Source organism: Pagrus pagrus, assembly GCF_965226575.1.
Source record: "Pagrus pagrus genome assembly, chromosome: 16".
Lineage (NCBI taxonomy): Eukaryota > Metazoa > Chordata > Actinopteri > Spariformes > Sparidae > Pagrus > Pagrus pagrus.
In genome coordinates this window covers 7,963,367-7,979,587 of record NC_140200.1, presented here as the reverse complement: position 1 = coordinate 7,979,587, position 16,221 = coordinate 7,963,367, and the positions used below count along the sequence as shown (strand labels likewise).

General features: G+C 42.8%; 1 protein-coding gene across 1 annotated transcript in view; it reads right to left on the bottom strand.

Moving 5' to 3' along the window:
* The window catches only part of nbas (NBAS subunit of NRZ tethering complex), a 162,866-nt gene that overhangs the window by 84,482 nt on the left and 62,163 nt on the right, over positions 1-16,221 (bottom strand). The window contains exons 32-37 of the mRNA XM_084376963.1: positions 12,859-12,972; positions 10,438-10,595; positions 9,171-9,254; positions 6,122-6,298; positions 5,311-5,424; positions 3,989-4,112 (exon numbers count right to left, since the gene is read on the bottom strand). Coding sequence (XP_084233089.1) covers positions 3,989-4,112; positions 5,311-5,424; positions 6,122-6,298; positions 9,171-9,254; positions 10,438-10,595; positions 12,859-12,972 — 771 coding nt within the window. The remainder of the gene's footprint in view (positions 1-3,988; positions 4,113-5,310; positions 5,425-6,121; positions 6,299-9,170; positions 9,255-10,437; positions 10,596-12,858; positions 12,973-16,221) is intronic.

The following is a 16,221-nucleotide window of genomic DNA, read 5'->3' as shown; positions in this document are numbered from 1 at the left end:
ATTGCACAAACATAAACACCCAACAATGGAGGTCGCTCCTGCAGATCGCTGCTGCAGTCAGGTTGATAAACGGGTGTGAAGATAAATCCTCTTTTTAATCCCAAAAGTTTCAAAGTAATCTCCGAGCTCTCATCCCAACGGTAAACTGCCCCGAATCAGAACAGAATCTGATGTCCTCCAGAAGGTCTGGCTCTGCGTCCCACTCTGTCCTGCAGAGCTGGCCGGCTCTGATCAGCTGAGCAGTGGCAGATATTACATACTGTACGTTCATACGAAGATATCCCGTTGAGTTTTGAAAAAACATTAATTAGCACTTTTGCTTGAGGTAGGAAGCTGCTCTGTAGTCTGGTTTCAGTTTCTTGTAGCAGCTTCAAGTTGAGATTGCTTTGTCAAACTTTAAATTGGCTGTCGTATCATACTTATATTCATGGGCTTAACTGTGTTGTACCGATGACGATGATGTAAAATGTGTGAAAATGGGCATGAATGAAACGGCATCTCTGGAATGCTGCTGACATTTATGCTGCATTTCTGAAATATTTTTCAGACGGCAATCACGAGCAGCTGAATTGGAAATACCAATCGCATCTGCCTGCGAGAAGTAAATCAGAATCTTAGATGAAAGAACTCGAGAAATGTCAACAAACTGGTGCCAAAATGGCTCCAAAAACAAAATAACATCCAGCGCACTAACACAAAATGAAAGTAATTGATTCAGTACATTGAAAACATTGTGGTCCGTTTACTGTTAAATGTTAATGAAACACTTCAAATATGTAACCAGAACAAACGCAGCTTAATTTGGGCTATTTAGATTCTGACTACTGTAACGGAATAAACAGAGGGTTTTTCTGTTCTTTCCATTCGCCCACATTGCACGAATGCGGCATTAAATCTCGCCAAAAGAACAAAAACTGTTTTTCGACAATCACCCAAACATTTTCTCAAGCTGCGTCACCCACGTACGCAAAGAGTTTTAATGATGTGCAGCTGTGAATTGCTCCTCCACTGCCTTTGTGTTTTGCATTGTGGGACAAAAGTGTGCATCAAAAGGCACTCGAAAAATCAAGCATATTTTAGTATGCACACTGACTCATTTGATTATACTTGATTTTGCTGTTTTCTCAGTGCATTTCAGTCTAATACATACTCAGAAACTGCTTCGAGTTATTGTGCAATATGGAACTGGGACACGGCCCATGTTCTCAGTCTCCCTAAGGCTGATGGGATATGGAGTCTAGACTGAGCTTTGGGCAGAGGGGTTCGGACTTTTTCCTCAAACCGCTGGCCTTGAGGCCACGACAGGCTCGCGCTCGCGCACTGACGCTGATTAAAAACACTTCCGTTTGCCAGATGAACACCAAACACTGTAAACACACAGACTCCCTTAGTTAATCACTCTCCGACTCGCTCACTCACTCTGAGGATACAGTGGGAGAGAGCAGAGAGGAGCAGAGGCAGACAGAATCACTTTGTAGTCTCAGACCCAAGGAGAACAAAAGCCTGTGTTGGTGATAAGAGCCTGAGACAAAATGGAACAGACAGAGAAAAGTAGAGCATGGACACTGGGAGAGAGAGACTGAGGCGGGGGGGGCAAAGGGAGAGAGACATATACTGTAGAACAAAACGCACACTAATATGCATATGTGCCAATATACGGGCCGATACCTGACACATGTAGTCGGAGGTTCAGCGTGTGCGTGTGCATGGGTGGAGTGATGCACCGGTTTAAAGAGCCATAACAGCTCTCTTAAGCGGAGTGCCCACCCTCCTCCTTTTCGCATTTCCCTCTCCCCTCCTCTCCTACCCCCCGGGTTTCAATGAGCTACACCTCCGAATGAGCTGATTACACGCCTCTCTAAAGCTACTGATACCATCGGGACAGGAATTACCAGAGGGGTAAACACACACGCATACACAGAATAGATAACCCTGACTTAAAAGCATACAGTATTTCTGCTTGTGAGAGAGGGAGAGGAAAACAGGGAGAGTGATAAAGAGACACCGGGTAGAGTGGTGGCTGGGTCTGTTTTCTGTCGTGTGTGTGCGTATGCATCCAGACACACTCCTGCTCCCTGTGTCAGCTAAATCTGGCGTATTGTTAGAGGGATGGTGAGACAGTGACTTATTACTATTTCACCTGTGCAGGCAGGGTGAAAAACAAGTGATTATGGCCTGGTCCAACATGCGCCAATGGCAGCCCTCTATGCTGTATGCTGCTTCTCCTCACACCACCTTACTCAGCTCAATCCCATCGAGTCACTTTCCACTTGTGTCATCATTAATTACCTCCAGCTTATCTGGGCCAGGTGAAAAATCAATATATTTATTTTCTTAAAGGCCATCTCCCAGTCTGTTTCTGAGGACGGCCGGCGTGGCGGGCCGATACGGCAGTCATTAATCGAAGGTTGTTATCGGACGCGGTGCCGTCCCGGCCGGCTTTTCTCTTTCTCGACACGTCGCACTCGGCGGCAGCTCCGAAGGGAAGGTGACTTTTAAGGAGAGAGATATTCATTTGAATGACGGCAGAGTGTGGATTCGGTGGGATGCGCGAGAGGCGCGTGAGGCGTGTCTGTGTGCATGTCTGCGCATTAGCGCGCCGTGGTCAAAGTGTGTGCCTCGCATTCTTCAGTGTCTACGTATTACTATTCAAACACACACACACACACACGGACGGACACACAGGTTTGCGTTTTATTTTTGTAGTGGCATCGATTTTGGCGAGCAGCTGCGATCCATCACACAGTGTGGCCTTGATGTTTTGACTTGATGCTATCTCTCTGGTATCGCTGCAGTGACGTGTCATTATTTACTGTTGCCGTGGGATGCGTGGGTTTACATTAATTAATCAATAGGAGGCTATTCTTCCCATGTCGTCCCCCTCGTCCGCCACATATGGGCTCCGTGGCTAGACGGATGAGGGGAGGAGAAGGCCTCCTGCAAACACGACAGCTTCGCCAAGATGGAGCACTAAAAAACAGCTCGAGCTACACAATACTCGCTCAATCTGTCCATAAAACTTAGAAAACACTTTCTAAGTGCTGTTCTCCTGTTCACCTGCTTTTAATTTGTGGATTAAAAGAGGAAGAAAAACACTTCTGCATCCAGGATAAGCTCTCTGAGTGCGACGCTGCCAAACCATTGTACAACTCTAATTCCCAAAAAGTTGCGACGCCGTCTAAAACAGAACGCAATGATATGCAAATCCTCTTTGGCCTATATTCAATTGATTACAGTACAATTAAATATACACTTAGGAATAGGATGCCTGCAAAAACCAAAGCGAGAAGAACAACACAAATACTTCAACCACTTCTGAAAATAATCTGTGTAGTTAGATCCTGATTGCCACGCAGCTACGGGCAACTCTGAATGATTCTCAAATTTCAATCTGGTGCTACACCCTGAAGCCGAACAAACACTTCTACACGACGGCTCAATCATCTTCACAATAAAATCACTTAAACGCAGGAATCCCAATTGGTTAACGAGACAACAGTGTCATCAAAAGCGTTGGCAATAAAAAGAAAAGCAACCTTACTGTGTGCGACTCCGCTCAGAACAGAAAAAGCACATCTAAAAACAGGAAAGTATGGAGCCACAGATGGCTGGAAGACGCAGACAATATGGTCTGTCTGTTCTGTGGCAAAGTTCAGTTTTATTTCTATCACAGCACAGTCGCAGTGACGACTACAGTAGCAACAACATGTTAAATACTACTCTAATAGTGTTTTAAGAAATAAGCTCGCAACAGCTTAGCACAGATTTTATGAGAGCGGCCATGTGGGAAATCGGACTGTGGAAGAGCTCAAGCTGCGCGACAGGCGACGGATGACAACTGGCAGAAGTTCCCAATTCTAAAATGAGTCTGGGTTTAAGATGCAGGTGTTATAATTTAATTTAATATCCAATTATCTCTTGCATCAAGAGAAAAGCCATGTGAAAGCAGTGTGCGCGTCATATGTTCGGGCCTTTTCTGCGCGCTTACCCTCTGTGGCCGGAAACGGAGTTTGTCGTTCAGTTTTGGCCTCCGCCAGTTTGCCCGTCCGCAACAAAACCTCGGCGAAGTTTTCCTGGGGCACGTCTTTGTAGGACGAGTACACATCTTGACTCTAAAGGAGAGAAAGCAGAAGAGAGAGTGACACATAAATGCCTAATGTGTGTTTGCTGCACTGGGGGAATCCCAACCACAGCGAGAACAGATCAGGAAGTGACACAGCGAGATGCGATTAAGGTGACTGAGCGTCCTAATTCCCTGGGAGTCAGGCGGATGAGAGATGGAGTAAACAAATGAACTTCATAACCAAATAAAGCCTTTTAACACGGGGGCCTTGTGATAATTCATTTACGGGACTCTTGTACGCCCAGTTATTTCTCAAGTGTCTGAGAGGTGAACAATGAAGTTTGCGCTCCCGCCGGCCTCGGAGCCGTCGCTCCGACACGCGGCGTTTCCTGTCCGTCTTCGCCGCTCTCGCTTCATCCATCTTTCTGTCTTGTTGCATTTGTCTCTCTTTCTCTCTCAATCAGCCTCTCCTCCCTCCCCCGCTTCCTTCATCGAAACTGTTAAGGTAAAAACCAATCCCATTGATCAGCCGGCTCATAGACAGATGGACGTGGGGAGCCATTATTGGTAGATGGATGATGGAAGATGGATGAACGCTGGAGATGGAGCAGAGGAAGGGATTTGGAGAGGCCTATTAAAATGTCATGAGAAGAGATGTATCGGCCTTCTCTGTTTCCCCTCGCGTCCACTCTTTTAGCTATCCACATGATTTGTGTCTCTGAGTAAAAAGCCCAGTCATAGCCCAGGGCGACCATTTTCTAGGCATAAAGGTCAAACTACTCCTTTTCTTACTTTTGTTCTGTTTCCACTTCCACAACTCATTCTGTCAATATTCTTTTCTTTTAGATTTTTATGATATCCGTCTCCCCCCCTCCATCTAATAAACACATGACATCTGATGTCAGTGTTGTATTTGTTTCTCCAATGTTGTCGCTGCTATCAAACAATCATTCTCAAGTTAATCCTTCTTTTTCCTCGTAAGTATTGTTAGTACTTCCAAATTGCTTCTGGCATTAAAATGACTTAGTCTGAAATCAATATTCATCTGTCTCAACATTGTTTATGAAATAATTTATAAGTCATAGGAGAAAACAATCTAATTAAATGCCTTAAGTCACAAACCTACTTGGGCATTTTTGCAGTAATTTAAGAAGGTGGCCTGAGGTAAACGAAAAGAATTAGAAACGGGGACAACGGGGATGTTTAAAGGAGGAGAAAAATAATGAGCCTGGTCTGAAGCCACTCACCGGGTCTACATAGGGATCATCAGTGACGTCCTGATAAAAAGGGCTGCAGCCTTGACGCTCCAGGTTGGAGTTCTCACACGCCCCTTCCTGACTGGAGGCTCCTGCGTCGTGACCCTGAGGAGCCATCAAAACATCATTAAACTTTCACGATATGCCCACAGCACTGTCATCTCTCGCTATCCCACAGCTCACATCCTCTCCACTTTTTTTCTCCCTCCTCAGAAACTTGCAACTGTGAGCCGCCGTCCCAAATCGCTGTCGAGACCAGAGACGCCGTCAATCTCCGCCCCGGCGACCACCGAGCCTGTCCAGCCGCCGGCGAAACGCCAGATATTGAAATATTCAACAGGCGGGCCGATTAATTATGCAAGAGACGAGCTCTTGATTGGTTGTTTTTGGAAGAGGACTCTGAAGTCTGTGCGCAGGAGTGTGTTAGATATGAGAGACAGGAGCAGACATGAAACTGTCTTCTCACGCACACACACACACACACACACACACACACACACACACACTGTCAAACACACCAATGTTGTGCAACTCAGGAACCATTTGAGTTAAAAACAACCATAGAGCGAATACATCTGCAGTCATTGTTTTATTATTGGTGGCTGCTTGACCATGCTTTATACAACTCACTGCTTTTTATGCATCCATAAACATGTGTACATCAATACAACACATAAAAACCACACACATTTACACAAGTTAGTTAGTTAGTTAGTGAATACATTAGGCACTTTATCGCCCCTGGCGTAGAAAACTGCCGTCACCACAGACACACTAATTAAAAACAAGACTGTGTTCTTACTTGCAGCGGCCGGAGGTAGTTGAGCGATTCCTTCCACCAGCGGTGGTCGCTGACGGCGGTCAGCACGGCCTTGGTGGTCACTCCTGTAGTGGTCAGCACCTCCATGGTCTTGGCTGTAGTCCTGTGGAGCAGGGCTCCCGCTGTCCCCACGGGGGAGCCCGCGGACGGGGCACAGGCCTGAGGACAGAAGCGACAGGATGGAGAAAAAAATGATATGACAGACACGTTATTCTATTGCATCTCTGCAGTACGAGTCATCCTGCATTACCACTACAGGATCCTCTGAACATTTATTTGTTTGCAAATGAAAAAGCAGCATCAGAGGAGCTGTGTGATCGCTACATCTGTACTTTTATATGAGACCAAAGGACAAATTTTGAGCTGAGGACTCTCGAGTGCCGACGTGGTATTAGACGAGGTTGTGTTCTGTTTTTTATTAGGTACTTGAGACGAGCACTTCAATAAATGCAGGGCTCTTTGTGTTTGTCACTTTATTTGTATATTGTGAAAGGGAATAACTATATGCACCGTTCAGGGCCCGGCATGAGAGACATACAGTCAGTACTTGTAAAGAACTTTGTTTTACAATCACATGGGGTGGTGTAGTGCTAATTTGGGGCAGATCCATTAAACAAAGAAGTAACTCTGTGATATTTGTTGTAACTCCACACCATGAAAACACAAACGCTCAATTTTTGATCTCTGGCATTGAGTCAGATTAGATCGAAAGCACTCACATTTACAGTGTGTCTGTAAAATCTATGGCTACAGCCGGTTAGCTTAGCTTAAAGACTGGAAGCGAGGGGGGGGGAGTCAACCTAGTTCTGTTCAAAGGTATCAAAATCCACCTACCAGCACCTCTGAAGCTCACTAAAACCAAAGTGTAAGAATGTCAATTCACTGATCTACGGGGGATTATGTGCTGGACTATTTCTAGGATCTGAGCAGAGACTTCCTTGACTCTCTGCTGGTTGCGAGCCAAGAAATAGGCACATACGATAACCCCAGATAACACTGGGTTGCTGTTTGTTTTACAGATTTAAAAAATAAAATACATGTGTTATGTTTTAACTGGTGAGCTTTAGAGGTGCTGATAGGGGCTGGTGTTGTTATTTGGACAGAGCTTACCGGCTGCTGGTTGTTGTTATATACATAACAAACAGACATGACTTCTCGTCTAACTCTCCCAGAAAGCAAATAAGCTTATTTCTCACCATCAATTACCATCAAAATACATTAAAGGGCCACTATGTAGTTTTGGAGAAGAAATTCAAACTCAAAATTTCAATATTTACAATATCAATGGGGTAATAATACAAACTCAGGAATATTTATCTTTTCCATATCTGAACAAACAAGCTGTTCTCAGAGGAAAATAAGGTCCCCAGAACACTGTTTGAAGCTAGAAAGGTGGCAGGGTCCGCCACATATAAACAAGGCAAAATGAAACTGTGTTGTCCTTTTGTGTTGTGTTGTTTATTCGGTTTATTCAGTCATGAAAACAAAGAGAGTTTGTTTATTTTGCTTGTTTAGGCATACAAAATTAGCTAATGAAAAATCTTCCTCTAGATGTTTTTTCCTATTTTTGCTCCTTTAAAGCAAAAGCAGTCGTGCCTACGTACATTGTTCAGCCATTCTGATGTATGAGAACCAAAGAGCAATAAAAATACATCTTTCCTTATCTCTAAAATGAACAAAAAAAAAAAAAAAATGAATGGTGCGTGATACTGTGGATTGCATTTCTGAAGCGCACCACCAGTTTCCATTATATGTTGGTTACTGTGCGTTTGAAAAAGGAAATCAAAACCAAATTTAGAGGGGCAGTGGGCCGGGGCCAAATCGTTTAGTGCCTTTCATCAATACTTCATTTGGCGGGGGATTGAGGGTCAGGGAATGAAAGGAACCAAAACACACATACACTCAGGATATTTAAGGGGGAAAAAAAGACACACTCACACAAAGATAAATAATTGTACCTCCAGAGTGCGCGCACACACTCATGTAGGGCTTAAGGATACACGAGTGACGAGCAGGGACATCAATACAACAATAAAATGACAACAGACAGCTTCAAATGAGCGCCCATCCACACACAAAGGGGATGCGATGCAAGTCATGAAACATTAACACCCACTCAAGGCATCATAAAGCTGGCGGTGCTGAAGGGGAGGAGAAGGGGAGGCATAAATAAACCAGGGGAGCAGAGCAACCTTAACACTAGATTTACACCTCATCAAATATGAAGCAGCAGAAAAACACACAAACAGGACAAAGGGATGGAGACACACCCACACAGTAATGCTAGAGGAGAGAATTATGACAATGAGCCGAGTTCGGCTCTAAATGGGAATTCAGGTATTTTTAAACCAGGGCCTTGTGTTCACATATTTTCATGTGCGACTGACTCATACTTAACAAAAGTTTTGGAATGGGTCCGGTAGATCGCCTGAGTTTTAATTATAAGTGTCTGACAACATTACAGAAACATTTCCTACAGAAAAAAAACCCTGTTGTTGAAGAGTATCCTCTTAGCAAAACACGAAAACACGTCTCACTCTTAAATCTCGTGAGTGGCGAGTTATTGCAGGAAGACAGCGATGGAAACATTAGTCGGAGTTAGAGCGAGGAGTTTACTTCAAGGAACTGCAAGGAAGAATTTAATTTCCAAAGTTACGGCTAAATATTTCGCTGATTTCGGCAATCTGGATGTCACAACAACTGTAACAACCCTGGAGATTTCAGAACGAGACTTCTCCTTGAACGAAACTTGATTGAACGAAAAAGATCTTCAATTGTTCCCGTAATGTTGTCAGGCACTTAGAATAACAACCTCGGCCTGCCAAACACAAGCATTTTTATTGGAAGCGACTTTGACAGTCGCAGTTGCCCTAAAGGATTACACTGCAGCCTTGTCGGAGCTGCCAGCTGAGGCGATCTACTGGACAGATGAGTATGAATCTACATATCAATTTACATATCAAATATTTAAAAATACCAGACTTCCCCTTAAGATACAGGTTTACACATTGAGACTAACACAAACACAAACCTTCACAGCGTCCGTCTCGTCGGCCTCTCGTCCACTCTCAGTGTGAACAGGCTCCATCTGATAGTTAACCGCCTGGTACAACACCTGGAGGACGGATAGATTTCCTTTAATTGAAAAGCTAAAAGCCCAATGGTGAAAGGAGGTAGTTCACTGTGTTCTTTCAAATATTTTGTTTTGTGTTGGTCACCTCTTCACCTTGTACACACTTCTCAAAATAGTCGTTAAAGAGAGAGAGAGCGAGGAGCTGCACTAAGAGCTTAAGAGCTGTATTTTCTGGAGCACAGATTTTCCAGTGCTTTTTGCTTGTGACCCTTAAAAGTTAAGGAAAGTCTACTTTAACCACAGAGTGACGATCCGTTCTCGGGTTGTTTCATTTGGATACTTCTAAGGATTTCAAAAGAGGTAAAATTATTTATTTTCATAATGGAAACCTTAGAAGAAAAAACATTAACATAATTTCTATGGCAGGGAAAAAATATGTTTTTTCATCTTCTCTTTTAACTTTTTTAATTATCTTCTGACCACTCGGAAAGAGTCGTTAGTAGAGGGATGTTAGTCTTAGATTCGTACATTACATTTTTGATTAAAATGCTTGATATTAGCCTTTATGAAAGAAAGTGATGTTGGTCGTGCACTGATGTCTCCTTTCCTTCAGTGACTGATATACTGTAGGTTCCTGTGCATGTAAAAGATCTTCAAAGTTAGAAAGGTCAAAGCCTGCACCAACAGAAGCTCCCCTCTCCCACGGAAAACACTGCTCCTGAAACGCCCCTTCAATAGTCTTGCCTTTAATTCTGTCATTTTGTGACATCACACTACATAACCATGTCACACATCTCTATAACTTATGCCTAGCGGCTAGTTTGGCATGTAAGAATTGATTCAGCGCAGCTGCTCTGTTGTTGTTAGCTGTGCTTGCTCAGTCGTATGTGAGCTGGCCAATCAGAGCAGACTGGGTAATTGGGAGGGGGGGGGCTTCAAGAGACAGGAGCTAAATAAGAGCGCTTCAGACAGAGGGGGAATACAGTGCTGCAGTATTTGACAGTATGAGAAAACTGATGTGTTTCTTGAGCATTAAAGTGTGTAAACCTTTACTTGTAATTACCCAAAATAAAATCATGAACCTGAAAATGAGCAGGACATAGTTTTGTATTGGAGTATTGGGGCAAAATACTGAGAAAAGTTCAAGTTGTAACAAGAGAAAAAATAAGTATTGTGTTTATAAAAAGCCAGACTGGTCAAAGCACAGCGAGTGAAAAGAGGTGACCTGAGTCTGCAGGTCACTGGAGGCGGCCAGGAGGCCGTGGATGTTGTCAGGAGGACAGTGGGTGAGAGAAAAGGCTAAAAGCTCCTGCCGGGCCTCCAGGTCTTCGTAGCCTTCACACTGACCAAGCAGACTGCACACATCCCACGCTGGACTGTAACCTGGAGGACAAGCAGATGGAGGCAAACGAGGTGGGAAGGGGAGGTAACGTAGGTTAAGAGTGGAAAAGAGGAAAATGGGTGATGTGGTTTCAAATTAAAGTGAAAATGAGAGCAGGAGATAACAGCGAAAGAATCGATAAAAACACACAGCAAGAGATGATACAAAAAAAAGGTTAAATATAAACAGAAATTCACCCTCAGCACACAAAAACATAGCTGAGCAGAAGTGGTTTTCATTTTCTATCAGTGTCCTTCTATCTCTGCTAATCTGCCTTAAATCCTATCAGATAGAAGACCAAGGTCCATCAACAAACAAGGTAAGCACTCACACACAAACTGACAAACTCTAAGATTCAGCACAATAATAGATTCAGAGAATATAATGCCGAGATATTGATGACACAATAGAGTAACCTTCCAAGCCCTTGGGATATTAATACATATTTAAGTCTAAACCACATTTCCCCTTGAAGAAAAATACCTTTGTAATAACTGTGCTGCATTTGTTCCAGCTTCATCACGGTCAAAAAAAACCAACACGCCGTCCAGACTTGATTCTTACAAACAGATTCAATTATTCCCACTGCGTTCTCAGACAGAGAACAGCGGTGCTTATCTGATTACACCTTCTCCTTCTCCCCGACACCTTTTTTTCACATTCACTCCATCTCAGTGAGCGGGGGGATAGAGACTCAGTGAAATCCTATTCACTTTGATTTTACTGTGGCGTAATGCGAAACGGGGTCGCAGAAAATATACAATTATCACAGTGACCACTTTAAATCCCTTCAGGGAAACTTGGTGGAGCAGGCAGTCTAGATTGTAATATTACTGTGATATCCTTCTCCTCATTGTTGTTCTTGTGCATGAACACGCACAAGGTAACTCATTTTCGATTCTGGCCAAGGACGGATGCAAGTGGCACAATGTGAGTAAGTCTCGAGTGTGAAACCATAGAACAAATCATTACTGGTACCTACTTAAAGAAACACCAACAGGAAGCAAAGCGTAATGGTAAATCTATACAATATATATTACAGAACATGTGAGGAAATGCCTCTGTGTTTGAGAAACCTTAAGTAAACTTTACAGGTAAAAGTTACAGGCCAAGTTTCCATTACTTATTTTTTGTGATTTATCAACCTTGGTCTAGTTCCGATCATCATTCCTATCAGTTACAGGAACAACTTACTCTTTGAGAGGTCAAAATGGCCTGTAGTCCCACACACAAAGAATTCTGCAATGTCATCGATGGTTATGACTCACATTATTGGTGCATTTACTTTCAGTTTTACTTTCAAATAAGTGGTTTAGATAATTAATGTGAGGGTATGCTCAAAACGAACTTACTCATACAATATCACCCAGTTACGTCGGGAGCCAAAAGCTTTTAAGCTGTAATGAACGGTCGGGCCAGGACACGACGATTGTTCAAATGAGGATAATGGCACACACACTGAGACAATCTTTCCTGAATAGCACTTATATTGTTGGAGTTGGAGAAAAACCTTTTGCAATTCCACACACCGGGCAAATCGCTGCGTGGAGTGGGTGTAATGACAGATTGTCAGTTTTGGGAAGTTACAGACAGTTACACTTCGGTCGCACACCCCAGAAAGTTATGGACGGAGGGTGTCAGACCATCTGTCAAGCCTCTTGTTTGAAGCATGCTGCTACAGTACCTTTAGACCACAATGGGTCCAATTTGTTAAAACCTCCTTAGTTGACAGCTCTTGTTACTTGCACTGTTCAATTCTATGATACATCTGCGGCTAGGTGTGTCACCACTTCCCAAGATGTCGTCACAAACATTTGTGAGTGAGATTTTCATTAATAATCAATAGTCCACCAATAACCAAGAGTGCTACCTAAAGATAGCTGGTAAAATGGGGTAAAGGGAACTATTCATATGTCATCATACCTAAGGGTTATAAGTAAATGTTCATTCAAAATCTGTGTGTATTAATTTACAGTCTCAATTTCCGATACCGAATGTTAAGTGGGAATATTTCTAATACCAGTGCAGCCTAAATGCGATTGTGCTGGGCCTTGGAAAATATGGAAAGGTCATGAAGCTACATTTTCGAAAAAAAAATCTCTGTTCGTCAGGATGGGCCTAGGTTAAAATCCAAATTCAGGGGAAGCGTTGGCCTCATCTAATGCTATAATTGAACCAAATGAGGGGGAATGCAGACGGGAAGAAGTCAGCTTCACATTAGCTTTTCTACAAGCGTCAGCGCATGGGTCACTGTGAACTACACACCTGCAGCCATGAGGTCCTGACAGTGGATGTAGGAGGCCTTGAAGTCCAGACACTGGAGAGCTTGCTCTGCCAGCAGGGTCAGCACTTGTCCTTTTCGCATGGCCTTGTCATCTCCTACACACACATACACAGATATTAATTTAAGCAGACATAAACACAGGAGAGATGCAACACATGAAAGTCTTTTCAAAGTATGTGTTTTAATCTAGAGGGATGTCAACATGCCAAAGCGAACGCGCTAAACGGCAAATCTCATAATCCTGCATATCACGTACCACATCTGGCTTAATAAACCTCTTATTAAATCTCCATCAGACTACACACACAAACACACACACACACAAACACGTTCAAGGTTGGAGTGTAAGGATGTCTAAATGTATTAGCCGCACCACAGAAGGAGCTCAAGACCACAATTAATCGGTGTCCACCATAAATGAGGTTATTGCCGCGTCTGTTCGTCTCAAGGAGGGAATACGAAATATCAAATAATGGCGTCCTGCTGTCTGGTTAAACAGGACTAAATCTCCGATTGATATCTCAGTGTTGACGGGATTGGTTGCGGTGTTAACATTCATGTGGCGGCTCAGGACAAACCTTTGATCTCAGCCGAAGCTCAATAAACAAAAAGGAGAGGACAGGACGATCAAAAGAGGCCGAGGCAGAAACAGGCCTTCTGAACAAACCTGTACACTGAAGATCAAAGAGCGCGGGCTGAGATGAAGGAATGCGATGGCACGGGATTGCTCAATGTGTTTGTGTGTGTGTGTGTGTGTGTGTGTGCGTGTACGGAGTGAGTGACGGGTAGTAATGTTTACTACAAAGGGGGAAAGAGGCATTGGTCAAATATTTTATGGGTGACTGGTGAAAGGGCGCCTTCAAAAGCTGTCAAGACCTCAATATAAAGGAGGCTTGGTGTGTGTGATAGTCAACACACCTTCATTCACCCTCTGAGTTTATGAAAACATTCGCTGGTATTGATTTCAAGCCAATCCAGAACAGACATCTTGGGCCTTTACCTGTTGTTGATGGGCCAATCAAAAGGTGGGATCAAAAGGGGGAAAATTTCAGAAAGAAATAAGCTTTGACTCCAGAGTGTCTTTGTGTAAGCACAATTTCAGTTGCAATATGATAATTATTGATTCACGCAGACAAACATCAACTTTTTCCAGCTGCTGCCCCATAAGACTGAATGATTTACGGAGCGTTTCTGCAGACAGCAACCAAACCCTTAGGGTTTTTAACCGGTGTGCTGATGATACCTGCATTAAATATTCACCACAGAACCCCAGAGCTGTGCGCCCTTCAAAAGCCTCCCCCCTGCATTTATTTATTTAAAAATGTGTTTATTCCTCTACTCATCTCCCTCTGCCTCTTTTTTTTTTTCTGAAGCCACGCAGCGAGAGCTGCCTGCTGACTGAACGCGAGCAGAAGAGAAACAGAAATGCCACAAGGCCGGTTAGCATGTTTCCTTCGGCTGGCGACAGGCCCTCAGAGAGAGACGACAGAACGATCTGCAAGACGGGAGATGAAAAGACTCGGCGAGACAGACGGACGGACACAGAAGAGTCGGGGTCATGTTCTTGAGGAGAAGAAAGACAAAGCAGACATGGAGATTCGGAGAGAGAAAGACGACAATGTTGATGTCATTTTGGAGAACAAGAAGTAACAGGATGACATCTTAAACTTTCCAAGATGTTGTCAGTTTAGTCATGGCTGTAGGTGGCTGGAGTGCTCCAATGTACTGGGAATGGTAAAAACCAGTGCATCTCTGTAGCATTACAGTACTTCATTCTAATACTGTCACGCATTTTACCTTTTCAAAGAGAACTGCAATTTAGATTGGATAATATTTTGATTAAATGTTCAGCCCAAAAAACAGCCAACATCATTAACTTTTCATGTGTTGACTTGATTGCACTCCTCATCAGTCAGCTGCAGTGTGCGCTCGCAGTGATACTGCAGTTTCATAATCCCAAGCGGAAGATATGAAAGCTCACATCGAAACATTAAAAACCCTTATGAAAAAATCTTAATTGAATATAGGAGAATCCCATTTGGATTCACCACAAGACGACTGATGTAAACATGTTTCTGGTATTGAGATTGTGCTTCCGGGAACTCCTACAGCGAGTGAGGACGAGAGGATGGAAAGGGAGAAATACTCAGCTCAAAGAAGTCAAATCTGTTTAACAAAACTACACGAGGTTCATCAGCAGCTTCCTTGGCAATGTTTGCGAGTGTGTAGGATGTTGCTTAAAGAGCCGAGTCCACTAAGAAGGAGTCATTCCACCGTGTACTGAGAATTAACCCCGCAAATGTTTCATTTCACCTTTTCCTCTTCACACAGCATCAAATGTTTTTTAACGCACAGATGATGCATTAGAGGCTGTGTTTTTTTGGTCCATCGTACTTGCGCAAGATATATCAAGTTAAAAAACGTGCGATAAAGGTCGTTGATGTAACTAGATTTTAATTAGAAAATCGTCTGTTCGACAAATTGAATTGAATACGGAGTTCTTGCAAGCATCTGTCAGCTTTAAAGGTGGTTTGAGGATCAATACTTTGATCTGTTTTTAAAGCAACCAGGTAACAAAAGGAGCTTCAAAGAGGCTTGATGGTGTGCGCCTCGATTGAAGGTACAAACACAAAAAAACACACATACATACATACACACTTTTTTTATTTATTTATTTTTGAAAATGACCACTGAATGAAACCGCCAGCTCTGGGAAACAGTCAACGATCGAGCACTGTGAACTGAATTTAAGCTGTTTATTTATGAAAAGGCTCTTCGCATAATATAGAATCTGCAAAAATAGAAATAAATAAAGAAATATACAAATGGCTCACTAAATTAATTAATATGCCATCACAAGACTGTTCGGCCCAGTCCGATCCAAATGTGCTGTGAATAACAGCCCCATTCATTTGCATAATGAAGCAGAAATTCATAAAGAAAAGTAAAAAGGAAACACAGGAATAAAGTTTGTGGAAATGCTAATATAAAATTATACAGAAATAAATACATACATTTAAAAATGAATACATTAATTAATAAAATGGGAAAGTCAATAAATATTTAATGCAAAGGTAAATAAATACAGAGGCAAAGCATAAATATCTAGTTATGTCACAATTTATAAATTATTTATTTATTTCCGGTGCATTTAATGGCATATTCATTTTTTCATACTTATTGAGCCATGTATATAATATTTATTTAATTTATTTCTAAATTTTGTCACGTTAAGTCCTCCATAGTCACAAAGTTTCAGAACCTTGATGTCCTCACACTGAACCTGCCCCTCACTGTCTTAACTATGAAACTTGAGCGCCAAAAAAAAGGTTCAGAGAGCACAC